Source organism: Marmota marmota, unplaced genomic scaffold (assembly GCF_001458135.2).
Source record: "Marmota marmota marmota unplaced genomic scaffold, marMar, whole genome shotgun sequence".
In the NCBI taxonomy this organism is placed as follows: domain Eukaryota; kingdom Metazoa; phylum Chordata; class Mammalia; order Rodentia; family Sciuridae; genus Marmota; species Marmota marmota.
The window spans coordinates 37,118,800-37,132,976 of NW_025999853.1; the positions used below are offsets into that span (position 1 = coordinate 37,118,800).

Sequence of the window (14,177 nt, forward strand, 5' to 3'; positions counted from 1 at the left end):
GTGAAGCTTGAAGCAGTTAGCAACATCAAAAAAGGAGTTGAAGTCTTTTGACAGTCTGGTGAGCTATAATCCTGGCCTGTAAGGGCCTGTTGTTTAATTCCCTAAGGTAATCTAGGTCTGTAAGTCTGCACCAGCAGAAAGGGAGCTGCTAAAGCCGTAAGACCCCTCAAAAGTTTCAGATGTGACCATGGGAGTTGATTAGCAAAACATTTCTAGAGTTCAAATTAAGGGGCCACAGAGGCCAATAGACGAGGGAGTTTCTCCCAGAGAGCAGATCTGCAGTTCAGCCAAGGAGAACTTGGCCTTCTGGCAGGGCGAGGAATCTTTGCCATGCCTGCTCAGCAGATTTTCATTGTGATGTGGGCCACTGACTGCTGACCATCTTTCTTGTCTTTTATTTTATATTCATTCTCTCCTTTTTTCCTTTTAGAAATACTCCCCCTGAAGTATATTAGGGTACATGTCTAGCTGGAAACATACCCTGGCCTTCCTTGAAGCTAGGGTGAGCTACGTAATAAGTAAAGAAGAACATATTTGGGCACAAGTGATGCATGAAACTTCCTTAAAAAGAAATACCTTCTCCCAACTTCCTTTTTTTTTTTTTTTTCCATATTATAAAGTAGATGCATTTCTCTGAGACCTGTTGACCATGGAATGAACAACTCCCTTGGTAATGAGAAGAACAGGTAGGTGAATCCTGGATCCCTTGATTACCATGTGAAAGAGACTTGGCCTACCGACTCTCAACTCATCCACTACTTCTGGATATGCCATATGAGGAAGAAGTAAACTTCTATCTTACATGAGCCATCCCATTTTGTAGCCTCTTTGTTATAGCAGCTTGGTCCATTTTCTGATATATACAAAAAGAGAATGAAAATATTAAGAAGTTAAGCTTCTTTGCCTTTTATAACCTTTTTTAAGTATAAATAAGGAGCCTCAAATTTAAATGGCTATAAGCAAGTCAGACCCTAAAACTACATAAGACCTCCTGGATTCAGTGTTCTTCTCTTGCCCAAAAAATCAACCATACAATACAGTTGTACATGCTCTTTGAACCTAAGTGGAAGCATTTAGTTAATATAAACCATGAGTATCAAACTGACAAATGAAAACTCAGATTGATATATATCAACTTTCCTTTTCTCAAGATAAACATATGTCCATGCACTGTTAAATTTTATCTACTCTCTGTCATCAAGTAATCATGGACTCTTGGATAAAGATAATATGAAGAGAGTAGACTTCATCTCCCTACCCATGCAATGCAAAGATGATGATTTTCTCTGATTCCCAGTTTCATGTTACTTGCTTCAGAATAGTCACTGTGTTGCTAAGACAACAGGGACACGGCAACAGAAAACTGGGATTGAAGTCAAGGCACTGTAGCTACTTCAAAGGATGTCATAAATAGTGTGTTCAAGGTCTTTTTCACAGTGAAACCTGTAACGCTTGAATTAGGAAAAAAAAGTGATCAGACTCATCCAACATTCTTTCATAGAGAATTATAATGCTCTCAAAAATTTACATTGTAAAATAAACATTGGTTTATGGACCAAAATTCAGGAAATCATCATTCCCAATAATTCAGATCTTTTTTTGAATCCTATGGGAATAATTGAGGGGAACTTGTCCTTACATTCCAAGTTGCCTTTCTCCTAATAGAAACATGTCTGTAGAATATGCAAAGGAAGCAGAAAGAACTATTGTCAGTGGTTCCTCCGTTAAAAAAAAATCTACATTTCATTTAAACAAAGGTTTGGTTCTACATGGTAAATGAATATAATTTTGATATTTACTGAGACCTGTGATTGGTATTTGGAATCTGAGTTTATGAACAGGTGCAAAGAAGTATGGTCTCCCTGATGACCTTTTGATCAAGGCACAGAAAGCCCAGCAGCAGTGGTGGGAGCTGGGTTACATCTCCAGATTTGTCTAAGTAAATGAAACTGTGGCAATCTCGCTGTATTACTTCCAGAACATCAAAGCAAGGACAAAGAAAAGAAAAAATGCTCTGAACTGACTTTGCATTGTTTTCTGACCTAAAATATAAAAAACAGAAAACAGCTTTTAATTATAAGCTGAAGAGTGTCCTTCACATCATGTATATTGTAGTGCACAGAGATTAAAAAAAATATTAATCAGAAATAACATGGATGGATCAATCAAGGAGCCCTGTGCTCTTAGAGTGTGGACAGGCCTTCTTCAGAATCGTCTCACTCTCTTAAGAAGTAAAAAATAATGGGTGAGGCCAAGGCAGGTGGTAGAGGACATGGAGACACAGAAATAACTGGAATTACCAGTGCATAATTCATTCTTCCAGGAGGAATCAAAAGACACTCTTTAATTGAGGAAACTGAAGGTTATACAGTATAATCAAGGCTTCTGCAGGAATCCTTGTTATCAAGTAAAAGTTAAATCTAGCAGAGTCAAATGAAAAGCAGAAAACCTTTTTTTTTTTTTTAAACCCCTGGTATTCTAAGCATTAAAAAAAAAAAAAGGAAATAGAAAAGTACACAGACCACTCTTATTTTAATATTCTTAAGTAGCATAAATCATAATGGTTTGTATACTACACTATACAAATAATATACTGTTACTTTCCAAAGAAAATCAACTTCTTATAGGGTTTTCTGAAACAGTTACTCCATATAGCTAAGAGCTTGACCCTTTAGCCATTGCTACGACACATGGAATATAAGCTATGAGGTTCCAAGTCTTCCAGTTGTGCCTGTTTCTGCTGCCACTGAGGGAGGAGGCTCTCGGAGACCTGTCTCGGCCCCTTCCATCTCCTGCTCCAGGAAACACGGGCTCTGCAGGTGGACATGTGCCCAGGCGTGCAGCTTCTGTGCTTTGCTTCCCATAAGGCTATCCCATTTAAGAGAACTTGCGCTTCTTCATGGCTTCTGCCTTGACTGCCAGGCTCTTGGCACAGATGGTTAGAACCACAATGAGAACGCCCACCACAAATGTCACTAGGGGCCAGAGGAAGCAGTGCAGGAGGACAATCTCATCATGCGTACGATGCAGGAGCACGTCATCTGGTCTGCAAGACAGTGGAGAAGAGGAAAGGAAAAAGCAGTCAACTGCCTTGGCATTGCATTGAAAACTCTTACACTCTGGGGCCCAAGTGGATCTCCTTCCCACAGGAATAATCATCCTTAAGGTGAAGACCTTGCTCTGACTACAAATACAGTACTTTGTGCTTCAAACCTGGGAGCTCTTGAATCAAGTAATTGGTGCAAATTTGCACATCATTTATAATATAATTTACATGCTGCAGTCTGTCAAAAGTGCAGCAATCACTTCTGCTATTTTCCTCCATTATAAGTTGCCTAATGGATTCCACTTTCTCATTCATCCTCCACCGATCAAGGGGTTTGAATCAATCTAAAAATTACTGATGGGTGAGCATTCCCTGACAAACTTCAACACTCAGATGGGACCCCAGTGATCTTAATTCAGAAAAAAAATGTCAGTTAAAATCACTGTTTGAATCAGTTAGAATGACATAGGGTTTAGCCCTCAGGTCAACTTAGCTCCACTATGTGAACCAGGATTTCATTAATAAGCAGACAACAGTTGAACTGATTGCACTTTTGCATGCTCCTGGGTGGGATGAGCCATAATTCCGAACTACTGATGTCCCTTCAGCTTGTTGATTCTCGGAATTAAACCCAGGGACTTGTGCACACTAGGCAAGCGCTCTACCATTGACCTACCTCCCCAGCTCTGACCACTTTCTTGAAAATCTTTCAAAGTCTTAGTGATATATTTAGATTTCTGTCTTATCAATGTGGGGCTCTATTTTCAATTTCTGCATTGATCTCATTGATAGGAAGTGAAGAGAAGATATACGCCATGAACCTTGGTCTCTCATTTTTGTCGAGATCCTGGGAATTCAGATTTCATAAATGATATTTATATTTTACAAGATATTTCCATTTCATCCACAGGAAGATTTGTTCTGTTATACTAGAGTCATTATGCTTCCACCAGAAAAAGAAGAAAATAATGTAGAATAATTAGTGCAATTGCCTTCAAGAACATCAAAGACTTCAGACCACAAGGGCAGTGCATTTAACAGAGAAGTGCATTCCTAAGGAGTACTCATTAGTCATAGCTCTCATAATTCAGAACCTATTTTCCTACCAGATTGATAAAGGCCATCGGGTATTTCTCTTTTACCTATGGTGAAGTTGTCATGTGGCTATAACAGAAACAGTTGTACAAACTGGCTTTGACATTACCTAATTCTTGCACCTTTTTCCCCTTTGGGTACATAATTTCAAATTCTGCATATAACATGAGACATTTTATTTCAATTAAAATTTACATTGTGTGCAATAATTAGATAAAAATGATTGCAACTTGTAGAAATTACTCCAACTTCTGAACTCCTGTAGCAATATATTGTCGTCAAGAATTTTGATTTATGTGTACATGTCAATGCACATGTCCTTTTTTCCCAGTAAGGTCAGAAGGACTGTGATTTTGCTGTTGCCTGTTATTCTACACAGCTGTTGCTAAACAACTGCTTGCCACTAATGATGAACCGCCCATATTGCATTCTTATTTTCTTTTTTAAAAAATTTTAAAAATATTTTTATTTTTTAGTTGTAGTTGGATACAATACCTTTATTTTATTTATTTATTTTTATGTGCTGCTGAGGATTGAACCCAGGGTCTTGCACATGCTACACGAGTGCTCCACTGCTGAGCCACAACCCCAGCCCTGCATTCTTATATTCTAGGCAAACTTTAAAGAAACTTTTTGCTGGGTTCTGACACAGTAGAGGTCAGGGTCCAAAAACAGGGCACAGGATAGTCAGAGTCACCTTTCAGAGTCTTTGAAATCTGCACCTCTAACACTGCCATGATTCTTCCCACAGGTACAGGTACCCACAGTTGTCAGGTAACTCTACCTAAGTAGTGTGCAAGGAATGATTAAAGCTCCTTCTCCAGAGCATCTTTCTTTCTAGGACGAATTATTCTACTCCTCCGGAATCTACTGGTACAAAGATGAGACCTAGATTCTTCATCCAAAAGGGTAAGATGTAAGTGCATTTAATACCACTGAACGGTACACTTAAAAACTATAATAGCATTAAAAAGAAGAAGAAAAAGTAAAAAGAAAAAAGGGAGGAGGAGGATGGAGGGCTTTGATTTTTAACACTATTTTAGTGAATGTGTGTATCGTTTTTATAAGTAAATGTGTTTTTACAGCTAATTTTCTATTAAATTGTGTCAGTGTGGATCTTTTTGGCATTCCTTCTACAGTCATTATTACTGATGTTGAAGCCTCTACCACAATATTGTACACTAAGCCAGAAAAACAGGCCAGATGAGAGTAGTTGGAATCATATACATATTCTCTGAAACACAGTCTGAAGATCATGTCCTGGAAAAGAAAGTGAGTAAAGAGGGAGAGGAAGAGACAAAACAAAAACTGGAAAATCCTAGACCCAGATATTTGTTTTATTTAGAAACTTCTTGGAATTCTACCTCCTTCAAGAACCCTTTGGGCAATCTTTTTAAAACATCTTAAATGTTTTAACCATGTTTTTTTTTTTTACTTTGAGTGAACCAGGTTGAATTTGCAATTGCTTCAAAAGCTTTCTGTTGAGATGGGCATATTAAATATAAATGTACCCATTTTTAAAAAATAATTCATGTCTCTTTCTATTTCATGCCTCAGGATCCTCCAATTTTATCAGGCGGGCAGCTTTCGGATTGTGTAGCTGGAAATTATTTGTAAAGGGATTTGGGCTTTGAATTCAGTTTCCACAATTATATGGTAAGAATGAAGAGGAACTTTCAAGAATGTAGACCCAAGGCAAAAAAGGACGGCTATTCTGTGTATAAGGACTTCAAAAATGCAAGCAAGAGTGTGCAGGAACTCTAATGGAGAACACTTTAAACCATGGGAAGAGGGAGGCTCAGATATAAGAGAAGAAGAAATGCTGTAGTAATGTTAGAAAAACATTCCAAGGGGCTGGCACTATCCTAAGTCCAGCTTTCAAAGTATAATGTGATGATAATAACACTAAGCATTTTTGTTTGTTTTTCTGATAACTGGCATTTATTGATGCTTACTACCTGCCAAGTACTGTAGCAGGATGTTTCATTTTATTTGATGCTTAAAATGACCCTGTGCTTGAAAAATTTTTTAATTTTTGCTTTACAAGTGAAGAAACTGAGGCAAAGGACAATCACTTTGCCTAAGATTATATAATTTAACATAATGACAATGATTTGAAACTCTGCTTAATTTTTAAACCTGTACTATTAGCCTTTAAGCCAGCTTTTCTCAAATTAGATTCATTTATGGAATTGGTTTCCTAGGTTTCAACACTTGATTTACAATATTAGAACCTGAGGTTGTAGGGTCCAGAAATCTATACTTTGGAGAAATTTTGGGGTGATTCTATATGTACTTGAGTTTAAGAAGCACAGTATAATGTTTTAATAGCTAAAAAATGTAATGTGAACCATGAAGCTACTTAGCTGGCTATTTCCGAAGCTGCCTAATTGACACTCCTGCCCAGGTAATTTTCATGGCCTCTACATACTTTTAGGTAGAATATGCACTACATAAAGGAACCACAGGATAAGAAAGAGGAGAGCTGAAGGGCTGGGGACATAGCTTAGTTGGCAGAGTGCTTGTCTAGCATATGCAAGGCCCTGGGTTTTTAGAGATGAAAGGGAGGGGCAGGTTCAGGACAGGGGTTAGGGGGGAGACCATGATGCTAAATTTGCCCAGGAGAAACGTTTGTTTTAAGGGATAGAAAGATATCCCATAAACTAGCAGTAACACTAGTCAATTGAGATAAAAAGACAAAGATTTGGTGTATGTCACCCTAAATACAGAAAACCTATTCCTTTAAACTGTCTCACCAAATGGTAGTCCTTCCATTCCATGATGCTTATTCCTTTGGCTAACAGTGAAAGTGATCCCTTCTTCTTCCCTTGCCCCTACCCTCCAGCATATGGGACAGGAAATTTCTTAACTTATCCAGTTCATACAAAAATATGACCTGCACTACACTTTACTAGTATTGCACAATAGAAACTGTACCGAGAGACAAGATGACCTACTTCAAAGTGCTTTCTCCATGAGAGCGTACAGGAAATAGAAATCTTTCTAGATTTGTTATCACAAGTACTTCTCGCTTCTCTGAGCAGAGAATTTTTCTTTTCATGTAGGCTGCTAGAAAGTTAAGATTTTGGCCCATCTAGCAAGATGACATGGCATTCTTATGCCAACCACATGCCTATTGCTTTGCCTTTTTTTTTTTTTCTTACACATTTCTAATTTCTCATGCTAAATCCTCTCTCTCTCTCTCTCTCTCTCTCTTATTTGTTTGGTGCTGGGTATTGAACCCAGGGCCTTGCACACATTAAGCATGTGCTTTGTCACTGAGCTGCACTCCAGCCCCAATCCTCTCAATATTTAGGGAACTCACTATACCCTTATTTATTTATTTATTTATTTAGGTACTGGGGATTGAATCCAGGGGTGATTAACGATTGAGCCACATCCCCAGCCCATTTCATTTTGAGACAGGGTCTTGCCAAGTTGCTTAGGGCCTCACTAAGTAACTGAGGCTGGCTTTGAACTTGTGATCCTCCTGCCTCAGCCTCCCTAGCTGTTTGGATTACAGGCATGCACCACCACACCCATCCTAAATCCTTCTTAAAACAGGCATTTATACAAGTATCTACATTTATGTAGCTACATTTACATACCAGGTATATTATAAACCATGGGAATTTTTTAGTTGTCAAGTTTTTCTCACATTTCTACAAAAAAATAATGTACTACATCATTATAGGAATTTGCACTTATGCCTTTTGACTTTAAAGTCTGAAAATGCTTCATCATTATTTCAATCAAAATGATTCTGCAGGCATAACTTCAGTTCCATATGCCAGGCCTCTGGCATGGTAGTACAGCCAAAGGACACCAAAAATGTGATGATTTCATTCTCCAAGCCTTTGAACGGGTGCTATCTAGGCCTGCTTTAAATCTTATTATTTATAACATGACCTACTTTCAAAAAGAATCTGAAATAGATAACAGTAAAACCAAAAGTTTTTGTTTTTGTTTTGAGGTAGGGTTTCACTGTGTTGCCCAAGCTGGCCTTGACTTTGCAGTCCTCCTGCCTCAGTTGCTGTAGTAGCTGGGATTGCAGATAAAATGACATTCGGATGCCAACCACACTCCTATTGCCTTGCCTATTTTTTTATTCTCACACACTTCTAATTTATCTTGCTAAATCCTCATTTATTTAGTTAGTTAATCAGTCCTGGGATTGAACCTAGAGCCTTGCACATGTTAAGCATGTGCTTTCCTACTGAGCTGCACCCCCAGCCTCAATCCTCTCAATCTTTAGGGGACTCACTAAACCCTTCTTAAAGCAGGCATATGTATATGCATGTGCTACTGCAACACGCAAATCAAAGGATTTGAATATGATAAAATTCTTAATCTGACAGTAAAGAGCAAGTACAATGTAATTAGGATGAGCAAAATAGTAAAAACCCAGGCTAAGAACAGATACTGCATTAAGTATAAGTGAAACTTATTTCTGAACCTTCTGGAACTCAAGATGGGGGGGGGGTGCATGATGAGTTACCCAACTGTCATTATACAAGAAAAGGAAACATGACACTTTGTCAGAACAAACTTTTTGCTTGGGCTTAACTTTTTGAGGGCATTTTTAGGTAAAGTAACTGCTACATTACATTTAAAAGACCTTGAATAGCAGTTTTACAAAGCTGTCTAAGGATGAGATCATTTGAGTTTTCATAATACGGATTCCAAGGCCCTAGATCTACTAAATCAGACTCAAGTTTCAAACAGTTTTTCAGGCAATGCTAACAGATATGCTAATTCATATCTGGGAACAACTGATTTAAATAGTGCTTTTAAGTGCTTTTACATCAAATGCATCAGCCTAGTATTTTTGGGTAGGTGGGTGGGTGCGAGCCACATCCACAGCCCTTTTTTGTATTTTATTTCAAGACAGGGTCTCACTGAGTTGCTTAGGGCCTTGCTGTTGCTGAGGCTGACTTTGAACTCACGATCCTCCTATCTCACCCTCTTGAGCTGCTGGGATTATAGACATGCGCTACTGTACCTTGTTCAGTCTAGTTCTGGAGAGAAGTGACCATGACATAGATTTTCTAGTTCTCTGGAGAGAAATGACCATGACATAGATTTTCAGTGAGATATTACTGGCAATTGATATTCAATCAAGAAAACCTTGATGGGTGTTAATCAGCTTTTTGCCACTATTAACAAACTATCTGAGACAATTAACTTATAAAAAGAAAAGGTGTTTTCTGGATAGTTTTAGTGGTTTTATTTCACAGTCAGTTGACCCCCTTACTTTGGGCCTGTGGCAAGACAGCATACAATGGCGGAAGCATGTGACAGAGAAAAACTGTTCACCTCATGACCAGGAAGCAAAAGAGAAGAGGTAGTGATCCCACCATTCCCTTCAAGGGCACACCCCCAATGGTCTGTGGATCTCCCATTAGGCCTTACCTCTCAAATATACCTCCCAGTAGTGCCAACCATGGGACCAAGCTTTTAACACATAGGCCTTTGAAGGACATTCAAACCCAAACTATAGCAGTGTATTGCAATATGTATTGTTTCTCAGCAAGATTACATGCTATGGGCTTTCTAGAAGGAGCCTGAATTAAAACACACCCCCTGAAAATACCTGATGTGTTCTATTGATTGATGACTTCTAAAATATTTCAAAGGCGGGGGTGCTAGGGAAGAATAGCGTTACCTTAGATTAGGTAGAAGGAAGTGACGGGAGGGAAGGGGAGGGGATATGGGGATAGGAAAGATAGTAGAATGAAACAGACATTATTATTGTATGTATATGTATGACTACATGACCAATATAATTCTGCAACATATACACTCAGAAAAATGAGAAATTATATCCCATCTATGTATATCAAAGTGCATAAATGCATTCCACTGTCATATATAATTAATTACAAAAAATTTATTTCAAAAATTTTTTTCAAATAATAAAGATTGGCTGATAAATATATTGGGGCTAGGAGCATGGTTCAGTGGTAAAGTATATGCCTGGCACGCACAAAGAATTGGGTCTGATCTCTTGCACCCCCCACACTTCCCCAAAAGTGAGTTTGGTTTTGGTATAATTTATTAAGAGTAATTAGTCACTATGTCTAATTGCTGTTGGAAACAATCCTAAGACCTTTCCAAGAGAAGAAAATGTATGCTTTCTCCTGTGGGACTACAGGAAGGCAGTTGAACAACTAATCTAAAAGCAGTGCGAATACAGAGACCAGAACTCAAGATCCTTTACAATACTCTTTATGTTGAGGATCCACTTGGAACCCCAGTTGTCATAAATACTTTAACTGAAGATACCTGAGATTTAACAGATGCTAAGAGATGCCTTCTAGGAGTTTCCCTTATCCAACTAATGGAAGCAACTTCTGGCATATAAGGCAGTCATGCAGAGTTTCATGGCCCCAAAGAAATGAAAATTCATTTTGGTATAGAAGTCTTCATACCCCCTGAGCTTCCTGTGTCCCTAACAGTTAGCATTCCAGTCCTGTACAGGGAGCAAAATTAATCAACAGAATAGCTTTCACAAGCCAACGATCACTTTCAACTCTAAGGTATGCATCTCAGAGATAAGCAAAAAAATAATAATAATAAAATAATCCAATAACCCTGGACTCTTAGTTATAATCTAAATTTACTCTATAACCATCATTTAACAATACTACATTATTAGGTGTTGGGCTTGGTAAGTGACCCCTACTGATTAAGATGACTGTCCCCTACAGATGCAGCACACACAAGTAACTGTCTCAACCATGTCTTCTAAAGAGGCCTGGGAAACTGTCACAGCTGAGTAAAACTCTTCTTTTAAGGTTCTATTCACACTGTGTGGTAATTATTTTTGTACATCTGTCCACTTTCCCAACCTGATTCTTAAAACCCTGAGATCAGAGACCTATTAAGGGTAATCCCTGCATTACATTCACATTCTACACTGTCTACCAGCTGCTCTGGAAGAATGACCTGTGTCACTTAGAGGCATCTCCTGCTGGGGGGCAGGACTCTCAGCTCCCTGATTTCATCAGAGGCACACCATTTTGTAAACTAGATCACAGTTTCGTTCCAGAAATTCCTGTGGGTTTTTCTTAAGAAGAGTATTCCTGTTCTTCACAGTAATTTGGCCTGTGGTTTCTCTGAGTTACCAAGTAAGTTATTTATTTCACAGAAAACTGTAAGTGTCTTCTGGCCAAAATGCTTAAACTTAAATTTTAAGCAGAAATAAACTGGAGAAAAGAAGATATCTACATTCTCCTATTTGAGACATAGGTTTTTCTTTTTAAAAAAATTTGTTCTAATTAGTTATACATGACAGCAGAATGCATTTCAACAGAGACATAAATTTTTCTTATAATAGTTCTCAACTCAGGTACTTACTTTGTAGTGCCAGCTTTAAAGTCAAAATCCAATACCATTTCAAACCAGTGTGGAAAAATGGATTATATAATAATTTGGTGGAAATACTGGTCATTTGAAGGAAAGAAAAACCCTGGCTCCCTATCTTCTTCCTTGCTCCCTGCCCTCCACCATACACATGCACACAAAAGTCTGGATGGTTCAGAACCTTAGTTGCATAAAACAAACCATGAATGTTTTAGAAGAATTGTATTTAAAAAAAATAAATAAAAACCTTGGAGTTTCCTCATTTTTAAGAAAATAAAGCCCTTATTAAAAAGATTGAATGAGGGTATTTATGTGGAAAGGGTTTTTCTACAAAACCCTCTGCAGCATAGATGACCTCAAATCTAGTCCACATTGAAGTTTCACGACCTTGGAAAACTGATTTTGTCAACCCACAGAACATAACAGCACAGAAACAGAATCTGTGGCAATCTGTGGCATTTGCAAAGCTCAGAGTTGAAGAAGAGTTGGCAGATGTTCATTGTAAAAGTCAATGACAGCACTATCTGCAGATGACTACCTGTATTTACTTCCTATTGCTACTGGAACAAATTCAGCAGCTTAAACCAACACAAGCTTACTCTCCTACAGTTCTGGAGGTCAGAAGTCTGAAATCTGTTTCACTGGGCTAAAAAGATGTTGGCAGGGCTTCATTCCCTCTGGAGGCTCTCTGTGAGAATGTTTCATTGCTTGTTCCAGCTTCTAGAGGGTGGTGGAATTCCTGGCATCACTCCACCCTCCAGCTTTTGTCAGTGCAGCCCCTGCTACTGTCTCAGATTCTCCCTTCCTTTTTTAAATTTGTACCAGAAATTGAACCCAGGGGCACTTAACCACTGAGCTACATCCCCAGCCCTTTTTATTTTTTTAATTTTTAGACAGGGTCTTGCTATTTTGCTTAGGGCCTCACTAAGTTGCTGAGGCTGGCTTTGAACTTGTAATCCTCATGCCTCAGCCTCCCAAGCCACTGGGATTACAGGCGAGCACCACCACGCCTGGCTCCCCTTCCTCTTAAGAGCACTGTGATTACAATTAGGATGCACCCAAATAATCCAAGGTAATTTCCCCCTCTCAAGATCCATTTTTAAATTATATCTGCAAAGTCCTTTTTTACCTTCAAGGTAACAAGGAAAGATAACTGAAGTCTGTAGCATGACAATGTAGACATGTTTGGAGGCTATTATTCAGATAGCCACACTACCCTCAGCTGCTTCTCTATATCAGAACCAGTTCCTCAGTAACACAGTTTTTCTGCCCCTTTGTGCAATTAGTCATTAAGAAATCATCAACAGAAACATTTGTTTTAAATCCTATGGAATAAACTTCTTTTCTAGTATCCCACTCCAACTTATAACAAAAATATTAACTTTTTCATCCTTTGCCTTTTTAAGACACAGGCATTTAAATTCAAAAGATGACTGCCCAAATATCACACACAGGGTGAAATACTTCTCTTTCCTTAATCCACACCATTTTCCTACATTTAACCTTTACTTAACTACAACACCACTACTGACACCACTACCAGCTGTTGCTAAACACACCATTAATGAAACTTCAACATCCTAACACAATCCTCTATTCCAATCCTCCCTAAGAAAATGCCTCCCTAAGCCTACATCATGGGAACAAATTTTTACTCCTCACACTTCAGATAGAGCCCTAATATCCAGAGTATACAAAGAACTCAAAAAATTAAACAATAAGAAAACAAATAACCCAATCAACAAATGGGCCAANATGTTTTGAACAACCAATAAAAAAAAATTAAAAAAAAAAAAAAAAAAGAAAATGCCTCCCTATTTAATATAGGATTTTCTTTTTCTCTGTGATACATCTTTGCTATCTCCTTTTCAACCCTATTCTTTGTTAAACACATCCATGTTCTTCATTCTTTCCTCCGATCTCACAAGATATAACATCACTAGTTACTCTAAATCCCATTTTAAATTTAACCACAATCCTATGCTATATTATGTTTTTGATGTTCCATGTTTTTCATTCAATATCCTTCAAGTCTTTCTTAAAAAATCTGGTGTAAAACAGGTAAAATTTACACACAGGAAAGCTTGGAGGTAAGAAGAGGAGTTTGAGTTCATCATGCTGTTTTAGTACTGTCAATTTCTGATCCTTACACTTTTATTTTATAAAAACACAGTTTTGCAATTTCTCTGTACAACCCATTCTATTCTTTAACAGCCTACGTTCTCCCATACAATGGCTTTTCTCAATACAGTATTATTAAATCAGATTTTAGCTAGAAGTAGGGAAGTTTTAAAGGCGAGCCATTATGTTCCCAAATAAACCGGCTCAATCACTGAGCAAAGTCCAGTGTAGAACCCCTCTTTGAAATTAAATAAGGTGACATCCAAGGGCCTAAAAGCATGTGTCTTCTAGGTCTAGCCCACATCTCAGAGTGTACTGTTCAAACCTGCTGGTGTCAGGTGAAGTCACAGGTTACACGAGACACATAGCAAGATGCTTTTACAAAAATCTTTAACGGCCACGTTTTTGTATCACTTCCCTAAGCTGAATCATGTTCTCAGCCCTCGCTCCAGGCAAGGAGGACACGGAAAACGAGCAGGCGACAGAATCACAGATCGCACTCTTGCAGTGTGGGTGTGAGAAACCGTTTCCAGGGAGAAAATGAAAAACA

At 38.3% G+C, this 14,177-nt stretch overlaps 1 protein-coding gene across 1 annotated transcript in view; it reads right to left on the reverse strand.

The window, feature by feature from the left end:
• Positions 1-547: 547 nt before the first annotated feature.
• Kcnmb4 (potassium calcium-activated channel subfamily M regulatory beta subunit 4) overlaps positions 548-14,177 on the reverse strand; it is a 62,106-nt gene continuing 48,476 nt past the window's right edge. Inside the window, exon 3 of the mRNA XM_015483011.2 lies at positions 548-3,046. Coding sequence (XP_015338497.1) covers positions 2,878-3,046 — 169 coding nt within the window. The 3' untranslated portion in view covers positions 548-2,877. The remainder of the gene's footprint in view (positions 3,047-14,177) is intronic.